The 24,625-nt window shown below is 58.7% G+C and overlaps 2 protein-coding genes across 21 annotated transcripts in view; one reads left to right on the forward strand and one right to left on the reverse strand.

Moving 5' to 3' along the window:
* FRMD1 (FERM domain containing 1) overlaps nucleotides 1–16,252 on the forward strand; it is a 45,610-nt gene extending 29,358 nt beyond the window's left edge. For 7 of the 10 annotated variants that reach the window (XM_070602922.1, XM_070602920.1, XM_070602923.1 and 4 more), the window contains 6 exons: nucleotides 536–601; nucleotides 726–794; nucleotides 1,426–1,600; nucleotides 2,114–2,452; nucleotides 4,202–4,281; nucleotides 4,990–7,464. In XM_070602922.1, coding sequence (XP_070459023.1) covers nucleotides 536–601; nucleotides 726–794; nucleotides 1,426–1,600; nucleotides 2,114–2,452; nucleotides 4,202–4,281; nucleotides 4,990–5,142 — 882 coding nt within the window. In that variant the 3' untranslated portion in view covers nucleotides 5,143–7,464. Of the gene's footprint in view, nucleotides 1–535; nucleotides 602–725; nucleotides 795–1,425; nucleotides 1,601–2,113; nucleotides 2,453–4,201; nucleotides 4,282–4,989; nucleotides 7,465–11,180; nucleotides 11,375–12,252; nucleotides 12,422–15,824; nucleotides 15,925–16,122 lie in introns of those variants that run through there. The other 3 variants (XM_070602918.1, XM_070602919.1, XM_070602917.1) reach the window with 1 other exon arrangement.
* KIF25 (kinesin family member 25) overlaps nucleotides 15,219–24,625 on the reverse strand; it is a 53,771-nt gene continuing 44,364 nt past the window's right edge. For 6 of the 11 annotated variants that reach the window (XM_070602906.1, XM_070602913.1, XM_070602910.1 and 3 more), the window contains 5 exons: nucleotides 20,806–20,982; nucleotides 19,323–19,474; nucleotides 17,672–17,872; nucleotides 17,074–17,229; nucleotides 15,219–15,506 (listed from right to left, as the gene is read on the reverse strand). In XM_070602906.1, the coding sequence (XP_070459007.1) occupies nucleotides 15,352–15,506; nucleotides 17,074–17,229; nucleotides 17,672–17,872; nucleotides 19,323–19,474; nucleotides 20,806–20,982 (841 nt within the window). In that variant the 3' untranslated portion in view covers nucleotides 15,219–15,351. Of the gene's footprint in view, nucleotides 15,507–16,740; nucleotides 17,230–17,671; nucleotides 17,873–19,322; nucleotides 19,475–20,805; nucleotides 20,983–24,625 lie in introns of those variants that run through there. The other 5 variants (XM_070602909.1, XM_070602905.1, XM_070602907.1 and 2 more) reach the window with 1 other exon arrangement.

Genomic DNA, 24,625 nt, shown 5'->3' on the forward strand with positions numbered 1-24,625 from the left:
TGCTATTGAGTGACGGAAGTAGCGTCTGGGTGGTGGTTATATCATGGACTTAGCGTGATGGGTTCTCCAGTGTGGACAGGTTAGATTAACCTTGTATGGAATGTCCTGGAACCAGCCCCACTGGGCTCTCCTGTGGTCAGCTCCATCCCGCCTAAGGTTGGAACAGGTGAGGCCATCAGCGAGGGCTGGCCCTGGAGTCTTCCTGCTGGCATCCACACACAATGCAGCCTTGGTTCTTGGGAAGGCCCTATGCATGGGGTGGTTGGGATAATGGCTTGTCAGGGGTCTAAGGAGCCCAAGGAGCCCGAGTTTCTGGCAAAGTGGAAGTCCGATAAGGAGGGGGAGGCAGGGAGGGAGGAACAGGCCCCCAGCATCAGGAGGGGAGCTGGGAGGGGCCGGGGAGCCTAGCCGGAGCCCAGGCCAGGTGGACCTCAGGGGCCCCTGGCCGACCTGACTACACCCTGCCCATTGGTGAGGAGGCCCACCCACCCCAGGCACAGGGCTCTTGACCCCTCTGTCATCGGTGTCTCTTTAGGACAAGAAGGGAGAACAGCCTACCATCGTCCTGGGACTGACCCTCAAAGGAATGCACATCTATCAGGTGACGGGTGGGCCCCTGGAGCCTCTGGCCCTCCTCCCTCCTTCTCTCCCCACCATGAAAGGCTGGCCTCACTGCCCTGCTCTGGCTGACCCTCGTGGACACGGCCGGTCCTGCTGTGTTGCAGGAGGTGAACCACGCTCTGCAGCTGCTGTATGACTTCCCCTGGTCCCACGTTGGGAAGCTGGCCTTTCTGGTGCGTCTGATGGGGTCGAGGTCAGGGGTTGGGGGGGGAGCCTGGTGGACGCTTGTCCTTCAGGGCTTTCACTGGGCCTTCCATCATCCATGAGACGTAGGCACCGCTAAGACCCTGTGCCAGGGGGTGTCCCAGGCCTGGCCCTTTGCAGCGACTTTCTGGCTCCTGTGCAGAGAAAATAACGGGAAACGAGGAGCAGTCACAGAAATGTGTGCTAGCCCGTGGCTTCCACACACCCTGTTCCTGTAGTCCCAGCCCCACGCGGTCACCCTGGGGCAGGCCTGGCACTTGGGCGCAGGGCTGGGCACTGAGGGCCCTGGACGCAGGCTCACTGTCCGCCGACCCTTTCTCTGGACAGCAGAACTGAGGCCTGGCATCCTGTCCTGGACTACGTGCATCCCCACACACCCGGTGGCCACGGGAGGTGTCCAGCCCTCTCAAAACCGAGTGCAGAGTAGGGTGCCCCCTGCCTCACAGTGACCCCCAAAACCCACCTGCGTGTGTAAATCAGATCTGCAAAACAGAAACACTGGTGGCATCTCCGTTTGGGTTACAGCTGATGTTTAGGACCCTTGCTCCTGTTGCCCGACGGCTTGCCTGTAAAATTACATCTTGTCTCGTCTTTGTTCAGGGGAAAAAGTTCGAGATCCGGCTGGACGGCCTGCCCTCGGCCAAGAAGCTGGTGTACTACACGGGCTGTGCCTCGCGCTCCCGTCACCTGCTCCAGCTGCTCAGCAGCAGCCACCAGCTCCACCTCGCCCTGCAGCCCCTCCTGCGGCAGCTGCGGGAGCTGGAAGAGGCCGAAGGTGGGCGCTGGTCCATGTCCACAGGTGCTGACGGGAGGTCCCAGGGCGGGGGGCAGTGCAAGGGCTGCAGGAACCCCCGGGCGGTTCCTAGAAGTCCCAGCTGTGCATGTACAAGTGTGTGTGTGTGCACGTGTGAGTGTGCGAGCATGTGTGTACCTGTGTGCATGCATGTGCATGCCTGCTTGCATGTAGGAGCCGCTTAGGGGCTCCTCAAATTGAGAATGACACGAGAGCCCCAGGAAGAATTATGACAAGAGTACACCTTGAAAGTTTACCAGCTGCAGGTGACACATTCCATCTGGGTGGCCTGAGCTGTAACCGTGGACACGCAGGGCCCTGACCTCTGGGCAACACCACCCTCCCCTCACACTGCATCTCCCAGGGCTCGGCGCCAGCTCAGGGCACAGACTGTTGGCAGGACCCCAGGTCACCGCTGGCCACTTGCGGCTCCTGGAAGCTTCGTCCGTCTCGGACGCCCGCCCTCACGTCTGCTGTTCCTCCTCTCCTGTGCAGAGAAGAAGTGCTACCGGGAGTCCTACATCAGCGACACGCTGGAGCTGGAGCTGGACCCAGTCGGCGGGGGCTCCCCCAGTTCCCCCAGCAGCAAGGACAGCGGGCAGCGTCCCCCCCACCGCCTCTCACTTCTCTCGGCCGATAGCCACGGCAGCTCCCACACGTCGGGCGTGGAGGCCGACTCACGGGCCCTAGAACCCGGGGAGATGTCAGTGGACGAGCCCTTCGTGTCAGAGCTGTTCTGCGGGCAGGTGCCATCCTGCAGCTCTAGCACCAGCCAGTGCAGCAGTGGCATGGATGGTGGCGGGCCCAAGGGGGACGCCCGGGACCAGAGGAATGGTGAGTATATGGCCCGGCTAGCTCCCGGCTCGACCATCACTGTGGGCGCCAAGGGAACAAGGGCATCCCCAGAGAGACCATGTGACCGTGATTCCTGGGGACCCTGTGGGGTGGTGGGGTTCCCACCACCACAGGGCGGCCTTGAGGACGGGGGTCAGAAACAGCAGGACGGGATCCTCCCGGCGGCTGTGGGGGGTAGAGGTCCTGCAGCCCTCTCTGAGCTGGTCACAGGAGGCCCTGGGACTTGCCGCTTCCTGCTTGTGGTCCAGCCGGGAGAAGGCGTCTCAGCCAGGGTTTTCTCTTGTTACACCTGGGTTCAGCAGAAGTCACTTGACAAGAGATCGTCAGCTCAGCACGAACTCCTTGTCCTCAGGGATGCTCCACGGCTGATCCAGGAGTGCGGGGCCCTGAAGTGGCTCCCTTGTCACCCCAGGAGGGTTACATTGGCTCTACTGTTTCCTGAGTCTCTGCAGCACCCCTGACAGCAGATGTGACGAGTGAACAGGGTGACCTCAAGGGCCTGGCCACCCAGGTCACATAGGGACACCCAGCATCACCCGGGACCACCCATGGCCACCCAAGGCCACCCAGGGTCACCTAGGGCTACCCAGTGTTACCTATGGCGACTCGGGGCCACCCAGGGTCACCCTGGATCACCTAGGCCCACCCAGCAGCATGCAGGGTCATCCATGGCTACCCAGGGTCACCTAGAGCCACCCAGCACCACCTAAGATCACCTAGGGCCACTCATGGCCACCAGGGGCCACCCAGGATTACCTAGGCCTACCCATGGCCACCAGGGGTCACCCAGGATCACCTAGGGCCACCTAAGGTCACTCAGCATCACTCAGGGCCACCCAGCATCACCCAGGGTCACCCAGGATCAGACGGTCTTGGTCACTAGCCTGCCACAGTTTTACATTCTGAGTGTCTGGTCCACGGGTAAAGGATGGATTGGCCTTCATCTCTGAGATTTTGTCCAAGTGTGTAGTGTGCGCTCCAGCGTGAACAGTAACAGAAATGCCACATTTGCCTAGTCCCAGCCCATCTGGACTAGACATCAGAGTATTTGGTTAGCCACAGCGGCCATGTGTGTAAGGACAGGGCAGTGTGAGCCTGCGGGCAGGGGAGGGCCCTGTGGGGAGGCGGCCTGGGCTGGGCACTCACTTCCACGGGCGGGGACCACCTGAGCGAGGAGGAGCCTGGTGGCCCACAGTGTGCTGCACGGAAACCGTTGTCAAAGGGCAGGCAGAGGGGCCGGCTCCGTGGCCGAGCGGTTAAGTTCGCACGCTCCGCTGCGGCGACCCGGGGTTCGGATCCTGGGCGGCGACATGGCACTGCTCGTCAGGCCACGTCGAGGCGGCATCTCACATCCCACAACTAGAAGGACCTGCAACTAAGATATACAACTATGTACAGGGGGAGCTTGGGGAGATAGAGCAGGAAAAAAAAAAAAAGGGGGCAGGCAGACGCCTCATGTAGGGAACTTGCTGATGGTGTCCACCATCACAGATGTCCTTCTGCCCACCACTGCTCTGTGGGGGGGAGGCCCAGGTCACTGATGAAGTCATGGCCCCCCTCTCTGCGGCTCTGACAGCCGCAGGAGGAGAGGACGTGGGGGCCACAGAGGTTCCGGGCTACATCTCAGAGGATCCCCAGGGGAGAAGTATAGCAAGGGGGGGCTGCCATCTGAGGGGTGCAGGAGGTTGTCTCCACCCTGCTCACACGCCCTCGCCTCCTTGCACACAGCCTCTCACCCAGAGCCCCTGTCGGTGGTGCGGGTCACGCTGCTCAGGATGAGGCGCCGGAGCACTGAGGCCCTGTGCCAGGTACGTACCCCCCTACCCCCCATCCCCCCAGCAGCCACAGGCCCTGCTCCTCCTCCCTGCTCTCCCAGCCGGACCCACCTAGGCCACTCGAGGGTCCCTGGGCAGCAACCCCTGGAGCCACAGCTGGGCAGTGGGGGAACAGGCCTTTCAGAGAACAGGGCGGCCGGGGGCTGGTTTTCCGGGGTCTGGGTGAGCTGCCTTGTGTGGGGGGCTCTTTCCTGAGCTGCTCACTAGCTCCATGGCCGCGTGCGCTCCACCATCCACCGTCCAGGGTGGTGCGCCTCCGTGTGGGGCTCTGGGGGGCTGCTCCAGGCCCCTCAGAAGTAGGAGAAAGGGCCACAGTCAGCGGTTCTGGGGTGCGCGGGGAGGGGATGGGCTGGAGCCGATCTGGGGGTGGCGCCCCTGGGAAGAGAGAACATCAGGGAACGAGACGAGAAGGGCGCGGTGAGGACTGGGCCAGGGGAGCCTCTGCACGAGGCGGCTGAGGGGCCGGGGGCAGCCTGGAGGACCGTGAGGAGGCCTGTGGGCATCCCCAGTGGGGACAGCACGTGCCAGGGCCCCAGGCCAGCGCGCGCCTGGGCGGGAGGTGGGGTCAAGGGCAAGGCGGGGTCGCGATCGGAGGGTGCAGCCCAGACCGGAGGCGGGGCCCTGACGCTGCGGCAGAGACGGGAGGAAGGCAGCTGCAAACGCGCGCGGGTCTCTCCGCAGGTCCCGGAGGCGGAGGACCGCGCCCCAAGCCCCGCGCCCGCCCCGCCCAGCCGCCCCTTGGGGCCGGCAGAGCCCCGCACATGGGGGTCCACGGACTCCCTCTCCCTGCGCCTGCTCGGGGACGACCAGCTCCCGCAGGAGTTCGTGGTGTAGGCGCCTCGCCACGCGGCTCCGCCCATGCGGGGCTCGGTCCACGCAGCACTGCTCCGCCGACGCTGGGCTCTCCATCCATACTGCACAGCTTGGCCCGCACGGGCCCTGCTCGGTCCTGGCTGCACGGCTCCGCCCACGTGGTGCTCCGTCCACACTGCACAGCTTGGCCCACGTGGGACTTCACGGTGCAGGGCTCCACTCATGTGGTACAGCCCCGCCCACACAGCACCTCAGTCCACGCCGCACGACTGGTCCACACAGTGCAGCTCCACCAGAGCCTCGCCAGGCTTTCTACCTCAGGACAGTCTCTGACGCTCGCCCCTTTCCACCCAGCTGGTGGCCTGGTGACCAGGGTTTCAGGCGCCGCCCTCTCTGCCCTGGCCGCCTTTTTCCTGTGTCTTCACCTGTCAGAGATGTGGAGGCTGCTCTGACATCAGGCCTGGAGGTGACCATCAGGTCCCACTTTTCCTGGGGACTACGGCAGGTCCATGCTCTCTCCATCCGGGTCTCCAGGAGGCGAAGCCAAATTCTGGCTGTCCAGACTCTGGCCTAGTAGGGGTCGGCGGTGCTGGCCCCCCTTCGCCCATTCTAATCTGGGAGGGAAGGTGCCTTTGCTGCCCTGGACGATCAGGAGATCCCCGGGGTTCCCTCTGCCACTGCCTCCCTGCTGGACGGTCAGACCAAGCTTGAAAGCCTTTTGGGAGTCCTTGAGCTCAAGGTCACGGTCATTGTACCTGCACTGGCCACAGGCTCCCCCTGGACCACTTGCTCAGCCGTCGCTGTCCCACAGAGGGGACAGAGGCCCCTCTGTGAGGTGTGGGCCCAGCTCTGTTCCTCCAGACCCTGGCAGTGTCCACCATCCACAGGAGGGACCAGGCCCAGAACCGCACAGCTGTGTGGACACCTGGTCCCCTGGGAGCTCCTAAAATCCCGCAGCAGGAAGCCAGAGAGGCGGTTAGGGTAACCCGCAAAGCCGTCCTCTGTATTCTGATACACCCGCGCTCTGCCAGAAGAGGGCCGCCAAGACAGGGTGGAGACCTCAGTTTCTTCCTTCTTTCCCTCCCAAGTCAGGCTGTGAAAGAAGAAGATGACGCTGCGGCCTTCTCCCCACCTCCTTCCCTGAATACCCATCCAGTCCAAGGGCCCTGACCTGTTGTCAGCAGGGGCGTCCAGGGCTCCCAGCCGGGGTCATCACTGGTCACCCTCTAGGGATCATTGCCACTGGGCCCCACCTGGTGTCAGGGGACTGGATGGGAAGTGGGGGCACAGATGGGGCTAGACCGGCTGGCCACGCCCCTCCGTGCCCCGTACCCCTCCCTGTGTCTGGGTGGGAGACGTTCTTCCTCACTTTCACCCCGTCTCTGGCGTCACATCCCGCCGTCACAGCTGCTGGAGCTTCATACTCTACGCCGAGAGCGATTGCTGGAATTGTGTGCTGCCGGGGACTGTTGACTTTCCCTCGAGGCAGCACCCTTGGTGCACTAACAGCAGGCTGTGCGTGACAGCGGGTGCGTGGTCCCAGCCCGGGTCCCACTTGGGGTTGGACCCACATGGGTCTAGAGCACGGTGACGGTGTCTGCAGGCCTGGAGGACCGGCCGTAGTTAATGGCTGTTCTTTCCTTCAAAGTCGCAGCGCCTTGCTGGGGCTGAGGTGCACTCCCCTCGCCCCCTCCAGGGCCCGGCTGGCAGGTGGCCTTCCTCCGAGCACAGTGAGGAGTTGCTGGTGCTGAGTCCAGCTGGTGCAGGGAGCAGGCATTAGCAGACTGGCACCTGTGTCCGCAGGTGGACGGCGCAGCTGGTGCTGCACCTCACCTGCTTCTGTCCCCGGGTGGGCCCTGCATTCCTTCCAGAGGCTCTGGGAGGGGCCGCTCCACAGCAGGTGGGGCTCGATGGGTGACAGCATCCTCCCAGCCTGAAGCTCGTGACAGGCACCGGGGTGTCCAGTGTGGCCTAATTTACCTGTGGATCCCTCAGCCCTCTCCCCTTGCACAGGATCCGCGCACACACCTTGCTGTCCTCTTTTTCTAGGCAAACTGACCTGTAGTTTGCCATCAGATAGTCCCCAGTACTCAGCATTCCCACACAGCCCTGTGCCCCAATACGTCTTCATCCCTCACTGCTCTGCTCGGTGCTGTGAAGACCCCGCAGAGCATGTCCATCACACATGCATTTTGGAGATGGAGGGAGGAGCTTGAGCCCGAGAAGGGGGCGGGGGGTGTGCAAGGAGGTTGATGCCACCCGGGGCCGGGACTCCTGGTCCTTTCTGTGAAAGGAAATCTCGTGTGTATATACTGGGCATGTGTAATAAAGAATCCAAACACACAGCGTGTCTGCACCTGGGCCGGCCTCCCGTGTGCTTCCCGGCCAGCTTCCTGTCTGTACCCGGGCTGGCTTCCTGTCTGCAACCGGGCCGGCCTGCACTGGGAAGGCCAGGAGGCTGGGCTCACGGAATGTTTGCTACCCACTGAGGGCTTCACCCTGTGAACAACACCGTGTCCTAGGGCTGCATGGACAGAGGGACGTGGAGGCACAACCAGCCCACACCCCGTGGAGCAAATATTTATGTAATTCATTTCTTAAAGAAGCATGGAAAGAGACCCTCCTTCATGTGTGGTCTGGGGTTGCCAAAGGGCGGTGCTGCCATGGGGGACAGGCCAGGGGTGGTGGCCTCGTCTGCCCAGCCTTCCCCTCATTAAACATCCTCGAAGCAGGTCGTGCACTGGCACCGGACAGGTGTCAGGTGGGGACGGCACCCCCGACGCAGTGCACTGTGAGGGCCAGGGTCACTGGTGGTGTCACGGGCTTCCTGGGCTGCCCATCAGTACCCTGTGCAGGAGGTACCGACATGCCCAGTTGGGCCGCCCCAGGGCCACCGAAGTCACCGAGCCTGGGGGCTACAAGAGCAAGAAGGTGAGGGGTGAGGGGTGACAGGCGAGCACAGCAGCCTGTGGTCAGGGCCCTGAGGATGGAGGAAGAGCCTCCGGTGCTGTGGGGGCTGGAGCCCTGCTGTCCTGTGACTTTCTGGACCACAGTAAACAAGGGGCTGGGTCTATCCTGGTTTATGCTCTGCCACTCTCTCTTTCTGCTGAGGAAACTGAGGACGCAAGAGCCCAGGCCGAAGGATGGATTTGCTGTTGCACAGAGAAGACATCAGGCAGGCGAGCATCAGGGTGGGGCGGGAATGAGCTGGTGGGGCCAGGACACACGCACACGCATGGACGCGCACACGCACACAGAATGTGGGCAGATCTGGAGAGGTGACGCGGAGCGGTGGAGGAAAGCTGTCGCCTGATGTCTGCTTGGAGCCGGGCCTCACCCATCCTCGGCTGCCACAAGAGGGCGCTGGCGGCACGCTGTGGCTCATGTGGCCGCGGGTGCCCCAGGGCCTGGACGTGCCAGGAGGGGCCAGGATGACCAGGGGCGTGGCCATGGGGTTAGACATGCCTGGGGACAGGCCTGGCCGTGGGATCCGACGTGTCGGGGTTTCTGTCCGGCCTCTCTCAGTCAGTTCAGAGCCTCACGTCCAGGCTGCCCTCTGCCCTGTCACCTCTGATGCCCCATCCTTAACCTGACGGAGGCCTGGACCAGCGCCTGTGTCCTTGGCAGATGTGAGGCAGCAGGGACCGCGGGCTGACCCCAAGACTCCACTGGAACCCTGCTGGGGCTTCCTATTTCTGTCCTTCCTCTGGGCCCTGTGGACAGACTGGAAAATATGCCAAGTGTCCCTTGGCCACGGGGTAATCTCTGCTTGTGGGGAGGACAATGAGAGGCCAAGCAGGGCCCTCGCTGACCCCCTGCCCACAGCACCTCCCTCCCCCTCCCACCCGCCCTGAGGAAGCAACAGCCACGCTCACAGTGGGGAGGGGCAGGCAGGAGATGGGGGGCCCCTCCCAGGGGAGGAAGGAGTATCCTCTGGAAAGTCAGAGATACCACCCTGTCCTTTTGTGTAGATTAAGACCAAAGGTCTTTTAGGCAAAACAGGCATTTTCCAGGAAAATGGGTCTTAACTAGCAGGGCACAGATGGTGCCTGAGAAGGTGGGTCGGGGCTGGCGTGAGGCTGCTGAGTGGATGGACTCGCCTACACCCTGAGGCTCGGGGGACCACTCAGCAAGGAGGGGATGTGGCCCCCTGGGAGGCGTGGGGTGTGTCTCCCTCCACACTTGTCAATCAGGTTCCCCCTGGAACCTGAAAAGTGGGCAGCTGGCTCAGGAAATGACCACCAGACTCCCCCAGCCTGGCCTGGGCCAGGTTTTGGTGGAAGCCAGAGGTCAAGCGAGCGGGTCTCGATCCGTGAGAACCCCCCAGGGCTTGTTCAGTGCCAACTCCTGGGTCGACCACCAGGCCTTCTGGGACCTGGGAACCCACATCTCTGACAGTTCCCACCCCGTCTACCCTGGTGTGGGGGGGATGCTGGTGCAGGCTGGAGAGGCATCGGCTGCTGTCCCACGCTGCTGGGATGTGGGACGTAACAAGTGCGCCTGGGGGCAGTTTTGTTTGCGGGGGAGGGGCTACCAGGGCAGCTCCGTTTGGGGGGGCCCATCACCTTGGGGAGCCCCCCAGCACGTTGAAGTCACAGGCCCAGGAGTCAGAGCTTATGTCTAACCAGACACCTTCATTCTGGGACCTCTTCTCCTGTGCCCTGTGGGCCCCGGGCCACCCAGCTCAGCCTCCCTCCTGGGAGACAGAATACGGGGTACCAGACATCTTTTCTCCAGAGAAGTCTGCTTGCTCCATGGCCGGGGTGCCCAGGAACCGCTGTGTAGGCTTCGAGGCTGGGCAGAGGAGAGAGTGGGTTGACTGAGGACTGGGGGTCCGTCCTTCAACTGCTCCCAGGACACCCTGGGACATGCCTCACCGGAGGCTCTGATGATGGAGACCGCTCCCAAGCCGAGTGGCAGGGGTGCCCATGGGGCAGGGGACTCTGAGGAGGCCGGCCTCTCTATTCCACGGGGCAGGGGCAGACTGACCACAAGCCCTATGAAGATTAAGCTTTGGGCCCCATAGGTGTGTTCACATGGTTACATTGTTTCATAAAATTTGCAAAACTAAGACTTCTTAACCATAAGTGGTTAAGGCTGGTCTCTCTGTCAGAATTCACTCCATCACTCTCCTGTGGTCATGGGTGGAGCCCGGAGCCTGCAGGCATGTTGGGATCGAGCCAAGGGGAAGCAGCCTCAAAGACATGTTTAGGCGGGTTTGGTGGGAGAGCTCCACAAGGGTCAGGGTCAGGTTACCGCCAGCTGGACGGGGACAGCAGCGGCTTCCAGGAGGACCCCTGTGGCCGCCAGCTCACCCCGTCCTGGGCCAGAGGTCACGTCTCCTGGGGACCACATCCCCAGTGCCAGAGGCATGTGGGGACTGAAGAGAAACAAGGCTGGCGACGCTGCGGCCAGACGCCGCAGGAACGCCTCCCAGTCTGCAGCTCCCGGGCTTGGCCTGGGCCTCCTCGTGTCACAGTAACGAGCTGTGAGCCAAGACGCCTTTCAACTGCCAGAACCTGAGCACAGCCGCCAGCAGCCCGGGAGAAAGTGGGTGTGTCTGATCACAGAGGACCCACGGGGCGCAGGGAGCCGGTGGGGTCAACGTGACAGTGCTGCTACGACTGTCGTGATTATTTGTGCTATTGGCAGCGTTTTAAAAGTCATGAGTCAATGGATTTTAAATTTTTCTCCAAGTATTTATCTTCCTGCCTTAGAATTCATAATCTCCTATATTTTCCTGCAAGAGTGCCCTCCCTCACCATCTAATTATATCCGTTTCAGGCCTCAAAACCCTGGCCTGCTCTGCCCACACCCATCAGGGACTCTGCTGTAGGACCTGTGGTCACAGGCAGCCGGTTTTCAGGGAACGTGTGCCAGAGGCCCCTCTGCTCCCTGCTTCCACGGGGACACTGGTGGCCAGGGTCCTCTCGGACGTGAGCATGCAGCTGTTCTGGCCCACATCACCATCGCCGCCGTCCACTCAGCTCCCAGCAGTGTCAGCATGGGTCCTGAGTCTCACCCTGTGACAGCTGGGCCTCCGGTGGCTTCCCCCTCAGGTCCCTTTGCTGCCGTCACCAACAAGCAGACCCAGCGGCACAAGGCGCAGGGTTCGGGGGCAGCAGAGGACGGAGGCACATGCCCGCTGTGCATGGACCACAGGAGGGAGCGCCACGGCGAGCAGGGGAGGGTCTGGAGAGCCCATGCGACCCTCAAGCCCTCAGACAGTGACGTCCCCACAGGGACACCCACGGTGAGGCCAAGATTCAGTTTCCTCTTCCTCCACAAATGAAGTGTTTTCTGCTTCTGCCAACAACGCAGAGTCAGACTGTAGTTTGCATTGTTGCCACCAACACAGAGCACCCGTTCCCAGGCTGGGTCCTTGGCCACTGTGAGGGCTGGGGGCTCAAACAGCCACGACAACGTGCTGACAAAGCCCGGCCAGCCCCCCAGGACACCGGGGGCTGCGCCTGTGCCTGGCCACACGTGTCCTTGGCTCATGGGCACGTTCACCCTTCTCCTCTGAATTCTCCTGTCACTGGCCTGTCGGGGTCCGGCCACGAGGCTCCTGCTGTGAGGCTCACAGTGACTCGGGTCTGAGTGACCCGTCTCCAGGGGTAGTCCTAGGGGGCGTCCAGGGCAGCGGGCAGCATCTCCTGGGGTGTTGCTGTCATGCACAGGAGGACACCGCACTGCAGGAAGGGTAGAGCAGGGGGAGGAAGCCTAGGCCACCTGCTCGTGGAGGAAAGGTGGGCGGCCGGGCAGTCCCCCACAACTGGTTGCCTTCTGCTCTGCCCTGAGGAGCCACTAAGGCAGGACCTTCGCCACTTATCAGCCGGCCTTCCCTGTGGGGTCCAGCATCCGTGGGGAAGGCAGCCATGTGTCCCTCACGGGCTGATTACGGGTAACCAGGCAGAGCTTGGCGCAGGGCCCAGTGCTGACGTGTAAAGGGCATTGGTGGGCACCACATGCGGGTCCCTGAGGGCGCACCCCACACAGCGAAGACGCTGCCTCCTCGTGCAGCCCGGGCATCCGGGTGAGGCTCCCTGTGGCCGTGCTGTCCCACAGGGCTGTGACCTGTCCTCGCCTCTCCAGGCGCCTACGTCCTTCCAGCGCCCTCTTCTATCTCAGAATACACGCGGGACCTGCCAGCCGTCATCCCAGGTGCTGCCGTCGTCGGGGTCCTGTGACTGCGCTCCAACCCGGTGGTCCTGCAGGTCTGTCTGCATCTTCAGTCTTTCAATCAATCATGCGCCAAAAGGCTCTGCCCCCTGAGGGACTTTCCGACCTTGGCGAGCAGGTGAGGAACTGTTTTGAGAAGGGAGCTCCCCCCGCTGCCCCCGCCTGCTTTGGGGCCGACCCTCAGGGGAAATTTGGTTCGTTGTGAGCCCTTGAGGGGCATCCTGGAACCTCGTGAGGCGGGTCTCGGGCTGTCACCGTGATGGGGGGTCCTGGGACTCTGCAATGCACAGGACATTCCTGCTCCACGATCGCTCATGTTGCGTCCACAGGACCTGCTGACACCCCACGGGACACTCAGGTGAAAACTGTAGGGCTCCAGGCTCCGGGCCTCACGCTGCTGTCCTCACGAGAGTGCAAACCGAGGGCGGCCAAGACCGATGTGTTTGTAATGATACCAAGAGTTTTCGCCATTTTAGAAAATTGTGTCTCCCCTGGCCACGTTCGTGGGGGTTTCTCACACACAAATATATTTATTTAGCCCTTATTTTCAAACTGTCCACCATCTATTTTCTGATCAGTCTAGCATCTATCAAATTATCAATATTAAAACCCATGAGCGCAAACCGCTCCTGCAGTTCCAGCCGACACGGCGGCGCGCGGATGGGGGACGCAGCCCCGTTGTCTGCACGCATCCATCCACTGGCGCATCGCCCCGAGTGTACCCGCCTCCTGGCCTGGCTGGCCGAGAGCTCAGCCCCGAGAAGGTGCAGGAAGGAAGGGGGAAGGCCAGTTAGTAACCGTGGCCCCAGACGCACTGCCCGCCACCCGCCCAGCCCCGGGTGTTCTGGCAAGGCCCTCTTCGCGCGCGCATGCGTGCACGGCCTTCCGTGCAGGGCCCCCCTGCGTGCACACCCTCCCCGCAGGCGCACACCGGGCCCAGGTTTGCTTCATTTGTGCTAATTACTGGAAACACTTTCTCCCTTATGTTCATGTAAGACCGGCTGTGGTCGGAAAGTAGTTTCCTCCGATTTAAGCCATTTGTGCTACAGAGGCCATCCGCTGTGACACCTGCTTCTGAGCCTCATTTTCGGAGCCAGCCTGGGTTGCTGATGCAAAATCAAGTGTTACTGTGGGTCTGGGATTCCTCGACACACACACCGTTCCTGCCACCCCGCACTTGGGTCTGTGTGGGTTCCCAGAGGAGCGTGCGGTGGTGGTGGCAGCTGGGCCACGGGGAGCAGCCCTGTGGCCTCCCCACACTGAGAGGCCAGCCTCCCCCCTCGCCCTGGCTGTGTGGCTCCCCGGGAGGACATGTGGGAGGTGGGGCCCCTGGCCGGGTGCAGAGGTACGGTCTGGGGCCCTCGCAGCCATCACGGAGCTGAGCCTGTCCTTTGGGCCGGGACCACCCTGTCCCCAGCTTAGACTATGCCACTCACCCCTCCTTCCAAGATGCTGGCTCTGCGTCGGGGAGCTGACCTGGGGGGGAGGGAGTAGCGGGCTGACGGGACCCACTTTGAACCCACTCTGTAGCCGTGCACACAATCTCTGCCAGAGTCTTCCACTTTTCACTCTATTCTTGGATATTAACCCTTTCATTTCTCAGTGTTGAAAAGAGTCTGTTCTGATCGGAACCAAAATGCTAATCTTTCCACCCAGTTCTGAGATTCCTCCCTGCCCCATGCGTGGCAGCCCTTCGCGGGGGTGGGGGGGGGGGGAAGGGCAGCCCCTTCACCCTGTGCACCCCTCTGTTACTTGCTGGTCCTCCTCTCCCTGAGCTGGCTGAGCCAAGGGGCCAGGCCTCACTGACCGGGGTTACTGGAACCTGGGGCAGTGTCCTCTGTGTGAGGTCCTCTCTCAGGGGATCCCCCACATTTGCAGGTCTTTTGGGGTCCCCCACTCACTCCCCCTGCCATGCAGGCACAGCCTCTTCCTGGGGGGCAGAGATGGCTGTGCTGGCCCCAGGGACGCGCTAAGCAGCCGAAGCCCTCCAAACTCACCTGCCCATCCCCCAAGGACTATGCTGACTGGAGACACGCCCGTCCCTCTTGTGGCCAGCCCCTCTGCAGCCTGGTGGAGCTGCGGGTGCTTCTCAGGGCAGCTTAAAACCACAGGAAATGCCATTACTAGGTTAATGTCATGACAGACTGAAATGGCACTTCCTCATGAACACACGCAGCCAGAGTCCCTGGCGATGGTGGAGACGCTGTCCTCATCTCCAGGAGGCCGGACCGTGTCTGTGCCGGCCGTCAGTGTCATGGGCAGTAATACCCACGGGGTTTGTTTCCCACATTCGCAGCTGCTGGGGTTCAGTGGACGGTCCGTGGAAGGCAGGTGCATTGCTTTCCTCCTCTGATCCCCCCAGAGCCCCGGCATTCTGCCCACAGACCCCCCCCAAGGCTAAGAGCCCACAGTCCTACCACGTGTCACTCGTCCTGCCCAGCTCTGGGACATCAGTCAGCTTAGACAGCAAGCGGCCTAGACGGGGGTATTTAGGACAAGCAATAATAATCCAGAGGCATCTGCTCTTCTGGGTGTGTTTGCATGCACTTCACAGCTCATGGCAGCTTCTTTACAGATGACATGATGGGGCTTCGCGGTGAGTAATTTGTCTGGGGACACAGGGCCACCAAGAGAGCCCACGTCTGTGCTCAGCTCCTGGCACCCCCGTCTGGTCTGTGCCACGTGAGAGAATGGGCAGAGCCTGTTCCTGCGGCCCCTTGGCTCCACTGCAGATGGCAGAGCTCCTTCTGTTCCTCCCTGAGGAGCCCCCTCCCCCTGGGGACCCCCCTGTGCCCCCGGTTCTCTGTCCCCAAAGGAGGTCCCTCCTCCCCTGCCTTGTCCTGGGAACCTCCAGCTGCTTTGACGATCTGTCCTGACTTTTCCTGAGCTCCCGTCAACGTTCATCCTGTTCCCTCAGAAAAAAACAGGTTTATGAAGTTCAAACTCAACAAGTTTATTTTGAGGGCACGTGCATGATAAAGAGATGAGAGGAAACACGTTTCAGGCAAGAGGGAAGCCCGGGGACACGCCCAGCCGTCCTCCCCTCCGTCACCTGGGCGTTCTGGGGGCCACGCGGCCTGCCCGAGCCGGGCCTCGCTGGACCTGCCGCGCCCGGGTCCCGAACCCCAGGCTCTGCAGGGTCTCTGCCGCGTGCTTCCGGCATGGGGACACGCACAGGATCACCAGTAACTTCGCGTCGCCTCCTGTTAAAGAGGAAGTACAACACGCAGTTGGGAGAATTCCAGGGGAAAATACGGCATCTCAAACAGCGTGGAGCCCCAGGCAGGAGCGCCGGCCTGGCCCCCAGGGTACCCCCAGCTCCCCGCCAGCACCGGGAGCACCACAGCCTCCCTCCGAGGCCCCTGGGAGGTTAGGAGACAGTGACCTGGGGAGGGGGAGGAGCAGGGGAGGGCGACGCAGGCGGCCTGGGGACCCTGTGCTCCCCCAGCCTGGCAGGACCTGGGAGGAAACACTGGGCTTCCCCCGCAGGGGACCGACTGGCCTCTTCCTCTGCTTTTAAGGCCCAACAGTGAGGCTGCGCCTCCGCCTCCGCATAAGGAAGGAAAACCAAAGAGGAAGAGGAGGGGAGGAGAGGGAGAAAGGAGAGCACAGCCCTGAGAGGTAAGCACAGAGGGCTCCTGGGACGCCCTGGCCTGGTCCATCCTTTAGCCAACCTCCCACCACCCCTCTCCCTCCCTCCTTTGTTAGGTAAGCAGCCCCAGGCTGAGAGACCCTGTGGATCAGGGCAGCAGGGGGCCTCTGACAGGCAGAAGGCACAAAATGTGAAACCGGGAACAACTCCTTTCTCATCCTTTGCAGAAGGTCTGTTTGCAGTGAAAGAGAGAGACCCCGAGATGAGAGACACAGAGCCCAGAACATTCTGCTGTGGTTATCCCAGACGAGGGGCAGCTCGGCCAGTGCACGCTAGCCCCACCCCGTGTGTTTCCCGTGGTGGGAAGGAGCCCACCAGCCTCCCAGGACCCAAGACTCCCAAGGAAGGAAAAGCCACTTGACTGGTGGGCATATTGGGTAGGAGGCCCTGGGCACGCCCACCCTGCCCGCCCTCGGGGGGGCTCCCTGATCTGCTGGTTCTGGAGCCCCCGGGCGCACAGGTGGCCTGAGCTGGCCCAGGGCTGCCTTGGGGAAAGTCTGACTGCAAAGCTCAGCATCAGGACCCCGCCTGCCAGGTGGAGCTGCCTCGGGCGGACCAGCGCTCTCCCGTCCGCCTTCCTCTCATTGGCTCAGAACTTGGGAGTTCAAGAGTTTCAGAGTGAGAGGAAAGGGGTGACACTATTGTACCCCCTCAAACCCCAACCCATAGCCTGATGAGTCCGCCTCTCTGCGGGCTGCCTGTGCCCCTGAGGGCCACCTGGGTTTCTGGCACCTGCAACCAGCATGTGGCACAACCATGTGGATACAGTGTGAGGGCCCAGCCACTGCAAATGTCCACACGAGCTCAGCGGAGTACCCACAACTCACGGCCACTGCGTCCAACAGGATGAGAGAGAGGGCATAGAATCCACCCTGTAAGGGACTTGGGACCGAACTGGAGGGGCTGTCATGCGCCTAGTAAACAAGCCAACCCCAGTGTGGGACCACACAGGAGAACGGGGAAGTGTGCAGGTGCTAATGACAGCGCTAGAAATATCAAGGAAGGGACAATGGTGACCCAGAGAGCCAGGAGGCCCCCAGAGGAGGTGTGGCCAGGAGGAGCGAGCTCCCCCCGGAGCAGGGGAACAGCAGTTTCTCCTTCTGGGGGCACCGAATTACCGAGAACATCCTGGAGTAAGTGGGTGAGCTTGCTGTTCCGGTACGGGACGTGGCCTCTGCGCTCCGACAGGGCCCCCAGGACGTCAGCCAGGGCCGCCAGGCTCCGGTTGATAAACGATGTCTCCCTCAGGGCTGCTCCTGTCACTCCAGACACGCCTGGGAAAGTGCCAAGACCCAGCCACACGGGGTTAGGATTTGCACCAAATTCTTGGGCGACTTCCAGAAATGAAGCAGACACGTGGAACCGACTTCTCCGGGCAAGCGCGCTCTGCATGGCTGAGCTTGTGAGACCCTCTATCACATTCCCATCCTTCTTGGACCACCCACGGGGCCAGGCCACGGACAAGGAAGCTCTTGCTGGGGGCTGAGGCTCCTCTTGGCGCAGAGCGAGAAGAGGGTATTGGGGTTGACATGTATGGGGGCAGTGGTGAGACAGCAGCCCGTAAAGAAGTGACACGGATTTAAAGACCATCTGTGGGAAAAGGCCATGCTGAGGACTTCCCCCAGTGGCCTGCTCACAGTGGGCTCTGTCAGGACCCCACTGCCCCAGTTCATCCTGGGGAAAGGCCTCACGCCCTGGGCCCCAGCCGTGGCTCACCGGCACACTCGCTGCCCGCCAGGTCCACCAGCTGCAGCTTGGCGTGCACCTGCTCCATGTGTCCAGTGGGGCCCTCGGGTGCGGCCCCCGGGGACCAGGATGAGGTTCGGTGGGCAGCGCTGTGCCTTCTCCCCGTGGCCGGCTGCCGGGGCGAGGGGCAGTCAGGCTCCTTGAGCAGTGACACATCTGACTGCCGGTTGGCTGCAAGGAGAGTGACAAGTGGGAGAAGGACACTCCGTGAAGCGCCCCAGAGCACCCCTTGGTGTTGAGCAACTTCCAACATGACCCCAAAGGATGCTCCCCACACAGCGGGAGAACCGGCTGGTTCGTGACATGCTCTCAAGTACGGACAGGAAAAGGACCAGAGAACAGTGATGGTTTCTCTGGGCAAAATGTGAAAGAGGAGGAAGAAGAAAGCATTTTTCAGTGTTGAAAGTTCAACTAATGCCTGATTGGGCCCAAGGAAATCGAATGAGGTTTCTTGGAAAGGTTGGTAATGACAGTAATGAAAATCCCAGGCGGGAACATCAACCAGCCCTTAAATTCTACAGCTTCTGTCTGATGCCCCTCCACAGGAATCCTGACAAGTGCTCTTCATTTCCATGTATGTGTCGGTCTCGTCGTGGGTTATTCCTAAACAGGACTCCGAGAAAGATTTTTTTAAAAACCTAAAGAGTGTATACTCACTGTGGAAAATATAGACAATGCACATAAGTAAAATTTTAAAAAGAACATAAAAACCGCTCTGGTCCCCACCACCCGTAAGAGGCTGGCCTTGTCATCTGTGGATACTGGCTTTGCGGCCTGAACAGTCTGGGCTGCCTAAACGGGACATGCCCTGCGGGTTGGTCCCGGGACTGGTTAGGGTGAGTTCTGGGCTGGCGAGGTGGTTAGTAACCCGTGTGTGGCCTCTTCCTCGCTCCTCCCTTGCCTGGGCCTCATTGGAGGCCACACGCTTCAAGTGGCCTCGTGACCAGATGGGTCAGGAGCATCCAACCCATGCTGGCCTGCGACCTGAGTGAGAAATGACTTTCTAGTGTGAACCCATTAAGATCTGGGCTTCTTTGTTACTGCAGTAGGAAGCTGGGGCCCTGGACGAGCCGTCCTCCAAGCGTGGGCTCTGGCACCGTGCACTTGCAGACAGGGAGATCCTTGGGCCCCATCCCGGCCCTACGGTTCCCATTGTGGGGTTGGCATCTGTGTTTCCACAGGCCCTACAGGTGATCCTACATACGCTGCCCTGGACTTTACTGACTAAGGAGGACAAACAGACCCTCGGAACACGTGCATGACTTTTCTTATATGGCTGGAATCCTTTTATACTGGTTTGTAACTTTCTAAACCGAAATCACATTTATAGAGTCATTTATGATGAACGCAGCATATTCCTCGTGACAAATGTGCCCTGTTGTTTTCCTGTGTTGTGTCTTATTTGATAAAGCATTTTCCTCCCTCCCACATCCAATCTCCTCTCTTCTCTGCCTGGGAGCCCTGCAGCCTCCTGGGTTTGGGTTCTGGATCCTCCAAGGATGTGGGTGCAGTCCCCACCCTTGGGGTCTGTGAGATGCCTCGGATCCTGCAGGCGCACTGCCTTTTCCTTTTGACATGGATTCTATTATATGCCACTGGCCAGGCACCAGGGGCCACTCACCGGGGCTGTCCCAGGAGGGGGCGGTGGTCAGAGTCACCGTTATTATCAGGTGAGACCTGGACGAGTCAGCGTGCACAAGGGTGGCATGCTTCGCCCTGAGCCGCAGGCGGCCATCCACGAGCGTCAGGAACTCCTCTGTGCTGTGGACGGACCTGGCAGATTGTGACAGGCGTTAGAGGCACCAAGGCCCAGTGTGACGGGGGGGCGGCCCCTCTGCCTGCAGGCCAACCTCTCATGCCCTTCAGCCACAGACCCCGCTTAGACAGACTAAGAGAGTAGCAAATCTTGGACAAAACAAAACATAACACATCAAACTTCTGACTTTTATGACGCCCAACTGACTCTGTATCTCTAACTGCTTGCCCTGAAATAATCACCCCACCTTTTCAACACCGAGCATTCTCTCATTTATTTTATCCTCGAGGACACCAACGTTTTAAAATATTTTGTCTATCAAATAGAATTTATGAGATAAAAGTCGATTTCCCTATTTTAATTAATGAGATATGACAGCTGATCAGAACCTTTGATCTGCAGGAGATAATATTTTGATCACAGGTTATTAGGCCAAAGCTGAAAGTTTGGGTTACCTTGTGCAAACTTATGGCTTAAATGTATAATTTCCTTTAGGCTCTTTCAGAGGTTAAAAATAACTTGCAGGGTCCAGCCCGTTGGGGCAGTGGTTGAGCTCGCACCCTCCACTTTGGTGGCCTTGAGTTCGCAGGTTTGGACCCTGGGCATGGACCTACACACTGCTCATTGAGCCATGCTGCGGCTGTGTCCCACATACAAAATGGAGAAGGATTGGCACAGATGTTAGCTCAGTGATAATCTTCCTCAAGCAAAAAGGGGAAGATTGACAACAGATGTTAGCTCAGGGCCAATCTTGCTCACCAAAAAAAAATGTAGCTTGCAGACCTTGTCTTAGCAACTTTGAGACCCTAGGCAGCCCCATCCTGACGTTCTCCTCTCTGTGGGGTCAGGTCACATGGATCCCCACTGTGAGCAAGCCTGACACACAGGCGTGCATTTAAGACACACATGACTGTGAGGAGAAGGTTTACTCATATAAGGAGCTTTTCTCTTTTACAAGATGCTTCATTGTTGGGTTCTACAAAATATCGATATTTACGTGTGGAACTCGAGGCTGTCAGTACTTCCCTGAGCGACCCTGGCAAGTTACTTACTTCTCCAAGCCTGTTCCCTCGCCTGCAAGATGGGGATAAAACCTGCCCCACAACTCTCAGTGAAGATATTTTAAAAGATTAATTCATTCATATGTTTAATTGTGATGGATAAAAGGTGATTCCTAAAGCAAAGTGAAAATCGTGCAATGCATTCTAAGCACTAGACAACACAAGGAGCCATTTCATGGATAAAAGCGTCGAATTGGCCGACCCCGCTGGTCCTTCTGAGCCCTCGAGAGGGTTCGCACGGCTCACAGAAGCCCAGCACCTGCTGGTGGGGCACACGGAGTACTCACTCGTAGGTCAGCGAAGGGATCTCCTTCTTTCCCGCCTTCGTTGTCAGCACCTCACGCTTGACCCCAGATGTCACCGCACAACTGTCTTTGGCCAGAAGGTCGAAAATGTCGTTATTATAAACTTCCACTACGGACACTGCAACCTTCGGGCTCCTTGATGGATTTTCTGAAATGAGCCTGGGGGAGGGGCAGGGACAAGCGGCAAAAGCATCAGAGGAACTTAGGTAACCCCTTAAAGAAAGCGGTGAAAGAATGACTTTCAGCCTGGAATGGTCACAGTCCTAGAAAACGCTCAGCGGAGCTCATGGGCTGTGAGCGCAGGGCAGCATCTTGCCAACATCAAGATGGCTCACGTCCCACATACAAAATAGAGGAAGATTGGCACAGATGTTAGCTCAGGGCCAATCTTCCTCACCAAAAAAATAAAAATAAATAAATTGTACATAAATAACTATCTTGGGAACATACTTATTTTATCTGAGTTATATCCAAATCAACTATTTCAGTCTTCGGTACCCTTGGGATTCTAAACACACGAGGTAAAGAAGCATGAAGGACGCAGAGCCTTGATTCAGAAGTTCCCGCGCCCTAGTTTTGTTGCTACACGGAAGCCCAAAGCGAGCTGCAGAGACATGAGGACGTTCAGCACTTGCCAGTAATGCTGTTTGTTTATTTTCATATTTATTCTGTTTCAAGGAAGATTGGGTCCCGAGTTCTCTACTCGGTTCCACTCATAGAGTGCCTTCGAACCAAGCCCTGCCTGTGACCCCCGGAAAGCCTACCCAGGCTCTTAGAAAAGCAGCTACGCATCTTCTTTTGTTTCATCTTTTAAAGTGCTACGTGCTGACTGTAGCCAAGTTTAAAAATAAAGATAGTTACACACTTAGAGAAAAACCCCATAATCCACTCCAAGGAGGAAGGGAGCAGTAAGGCGGGGTTCGCGGCCTCCCTTCCCTCCCCGCCCGCCCCCGCTCCGTCCCTTTGACGAAACTCCCCACACAACCTGGTCACCAATGATCACAGACCCAACAAGACTTCGTTTTGTCTTCTGGACTTTTTGCGTCTCTAACCTCGCACGGGACGACCAATCTGATTTTGACCGTGTGCTTTTCCTGCCCATGAAGATATTCTGAGAGCTGGGCCGCACGTCCAGCCCGGGAGCATGCTGTTCGTGCTTAAGGGGAAACACAGCCTGGCTGTGCCCTATTCAAGCATGGCCAGAGCGAGCTTTCCATCCAGGTCGCCAAGAGAGCGCCAAATAAAATCGGCAATTAACGTTTCCTAGTGACAAACAATTGAGAAAAGTAAAAAGACCAAAAGGAAAGAAAAATAAGTTAAATTGTCTGGTAGAAATAATTGTTGGCAAAGAGCTCAGATTTGGATTCTCCTGAGCCTTGTGGTTTGCTGAGCATATCTAAGAGGCAGCATCTGGAAAGCAGAAAACCAGGGGGGATAATTTAGAGATTTAAGTCCTCTCCCCTCCACACATCAGAGAAAAAGGTGCCTCGCACACGCAGACCTGACCTCGGCCTTGGCTCCGTCCCCTTGTAGGACAGGTCGTATCTCTGAGTGTCACAAAACCCGAGTTAGAAATTTCTCATTCTCGCAACACCAGGGAGCTAATTTGAAAGATTTAAGTACTTGGTTCATGAATGCACTGACTCATTTGTCCCACAGTGTTTACTCAGTCGTTGGCTGGATTCTGCAAATAGTGTTGAAAACTGGGCTTCAGGCTGCCTCGAAGAAGCAAAGGGTTCGGTGGAGAAGACACACACGTGAACAAACAATTCTGATGTCGTGTGACACGTTTTCTCTAAGATGCACAGGCTCCCATGAGATGAGCAAGGATGCGCGCTGAGCCCAGAGGCACCGCAGGAGGGGGCGGTGGGCAAACACCCCGCAGGGCACTCCCCGAGTGCCCCCTCCAGTCCCCCCGGCCACTTTCTGTCCTGTCCATCTATTCCCGGACGTGTCCTCCTGTGTCTCCGTTCTAGGCTTTGAGGGCAGAAAATTACCACCTGGCATTTTTGTATTCCTTGTGCCTTCGACGGTGCCTGGCAGGTAGAAAAACCTCGTCAATTCTGTTGATAAGAACAACAGCTGAGATCAGTCGAGAAGGAAGTGGCGTCAGCAACCAGGTTCAGAAGGCGGGAGGAGAGGATGTCCGGCAGAGAGCATCCCCAGAGGGCATTTTCTTGTATTTAAAATGGCAGGGGGACGCCGTCCTTTGATAAGCTCAGCAATGTAAGAGTGACATTTCTCAGGTAAAAGGTCCACGTTCACCCGCTCGGACGTCAGTGATCGAGGTCGTCCCGGTTCTCTATTTGGTGCAGTCGGACTGCTTGCATTTTGCGTTAGGGACACCCAAACTCACCCGCAACGTGGCTGAAGGCGGTCCTTTCCCGACCTTGTCCACTTGTGATTGGAAAACAAAGAGGCAGAAAATACTCCGTGTTTGGACTATTATTCTCCTTGCAAACGCTGACAGCGGGGCACAGGGAGGCCAGCCTCGCCCGTGGCCACTCGGTCAAAGGGCAGAGATTCAAACCTCTTTCTGGAGGATGGGAATGTGCTGAACCATGTGCTCTGCAGGACACCTGGAACCATTTAAGTTATAATTTCACACCCAAGACTCACAACATTAAACACCCACTTTAGGGGGCTGGCCTGGTGGCACAGCAGTTAAGTTTGCACATTCTGCTTCGGCAGCCCAGGGTTCACTGGTTCGGATCCCAGGTGCAGACATGGCACTGCTCAACAAGCCATGCTGTGGCAGGTGTCCCACATATAAAGTAGAGGAAGATGAGCACAGATGTGAGCTCAGGGCCAGTCTTCCTCAGCAAAAAAAAAGAGAAGGATTGGCAGCAGATGTTAGCTCAGGACTAATCTTCCCCCACCAAACAAAAAAAAACCCCACTTTAGAAACAAGGTAACTCAAGCACTTGTCAGTGATGCGATTTCACTCTTGGTGAAGCTGTTTATTCCATTTCTAGATAGTTCTGAGAGTCCAAATGCTTTCCTAACTGATCTTCTTCTCTGGAATTTTTAAGCAGCTACAGTTCTCCCCTGAGTCACACGGGTTTCTGGTCCTTTACGGTCTGTTTGCCGTCCTCACGGATCGGCTCCAGAACCAAACCGAAACAGGGCCCGTTAAATGAACCACACCTGCTTCAAGCTAACAGTCCGTCACACCCCGCCCACCAATCAAGACTCTGCCTGACACCTGGGGTCCCCATCACATGACAAGGAGAAAGCAGTTGTGTGAAATGCAGTGAAGGATTCTCTGAACTCCCCACTATTGTCAAGCGTTTCTCTTTTTTTCTTTTTCTTTTTTTTTTGGTGAGGAAGATTGGCCACAAGCTAAAATCTGTTGCCAATCTTCCTCTTTTTTTCCTCTCCAAAGCCCCAGGACATAGCTAGTTGTAAGTCCTTCTAGTTCTTCTATGTGGGATGCCACCATAGCATGGCATGGTGTCTGGGTCCACACCCAGGATCTGAACCAGCAAACCCCAGGCCCAAAGAGGAGTGCACAAACTTAACCACTGGGCCATGGGGCCGGCCCCTCTCCAGCGTTTCTGACTTGAGGTCTTGGCCTTTGTATCACCCCAACTCCCTGTTTCTCCGCCTTGGAAGCTTGGTTAGCAGGAAGAAGAGTTACTGGCCGATGGTTTAATGATTTGTGGCGTCCATACGGCTTCCCTCCACTGATTCAGGCTGCTGTGGGAGTTATTAGCCCAGATCGTGCACGGGGCGGGCACTTTCAAAATGCTGAGTCAGTGAGTAAGTGAAGACGACTTGATGAGAGATCCGGAAGGCTCGG

Source organism: Equus przewalskii, chromosome 32, assembly GCF_037783145.1.
Source record: "Equus przewalskii isolate Varuska chromosome 32, EquPr2, whole genome shotgun sequence".
Taxonomy (NCBI): Eukaryota; Metazoa; Chordata; class Mammalia; order Perissodactyla; family Equidae; genus Equus; species Equus przewalskii.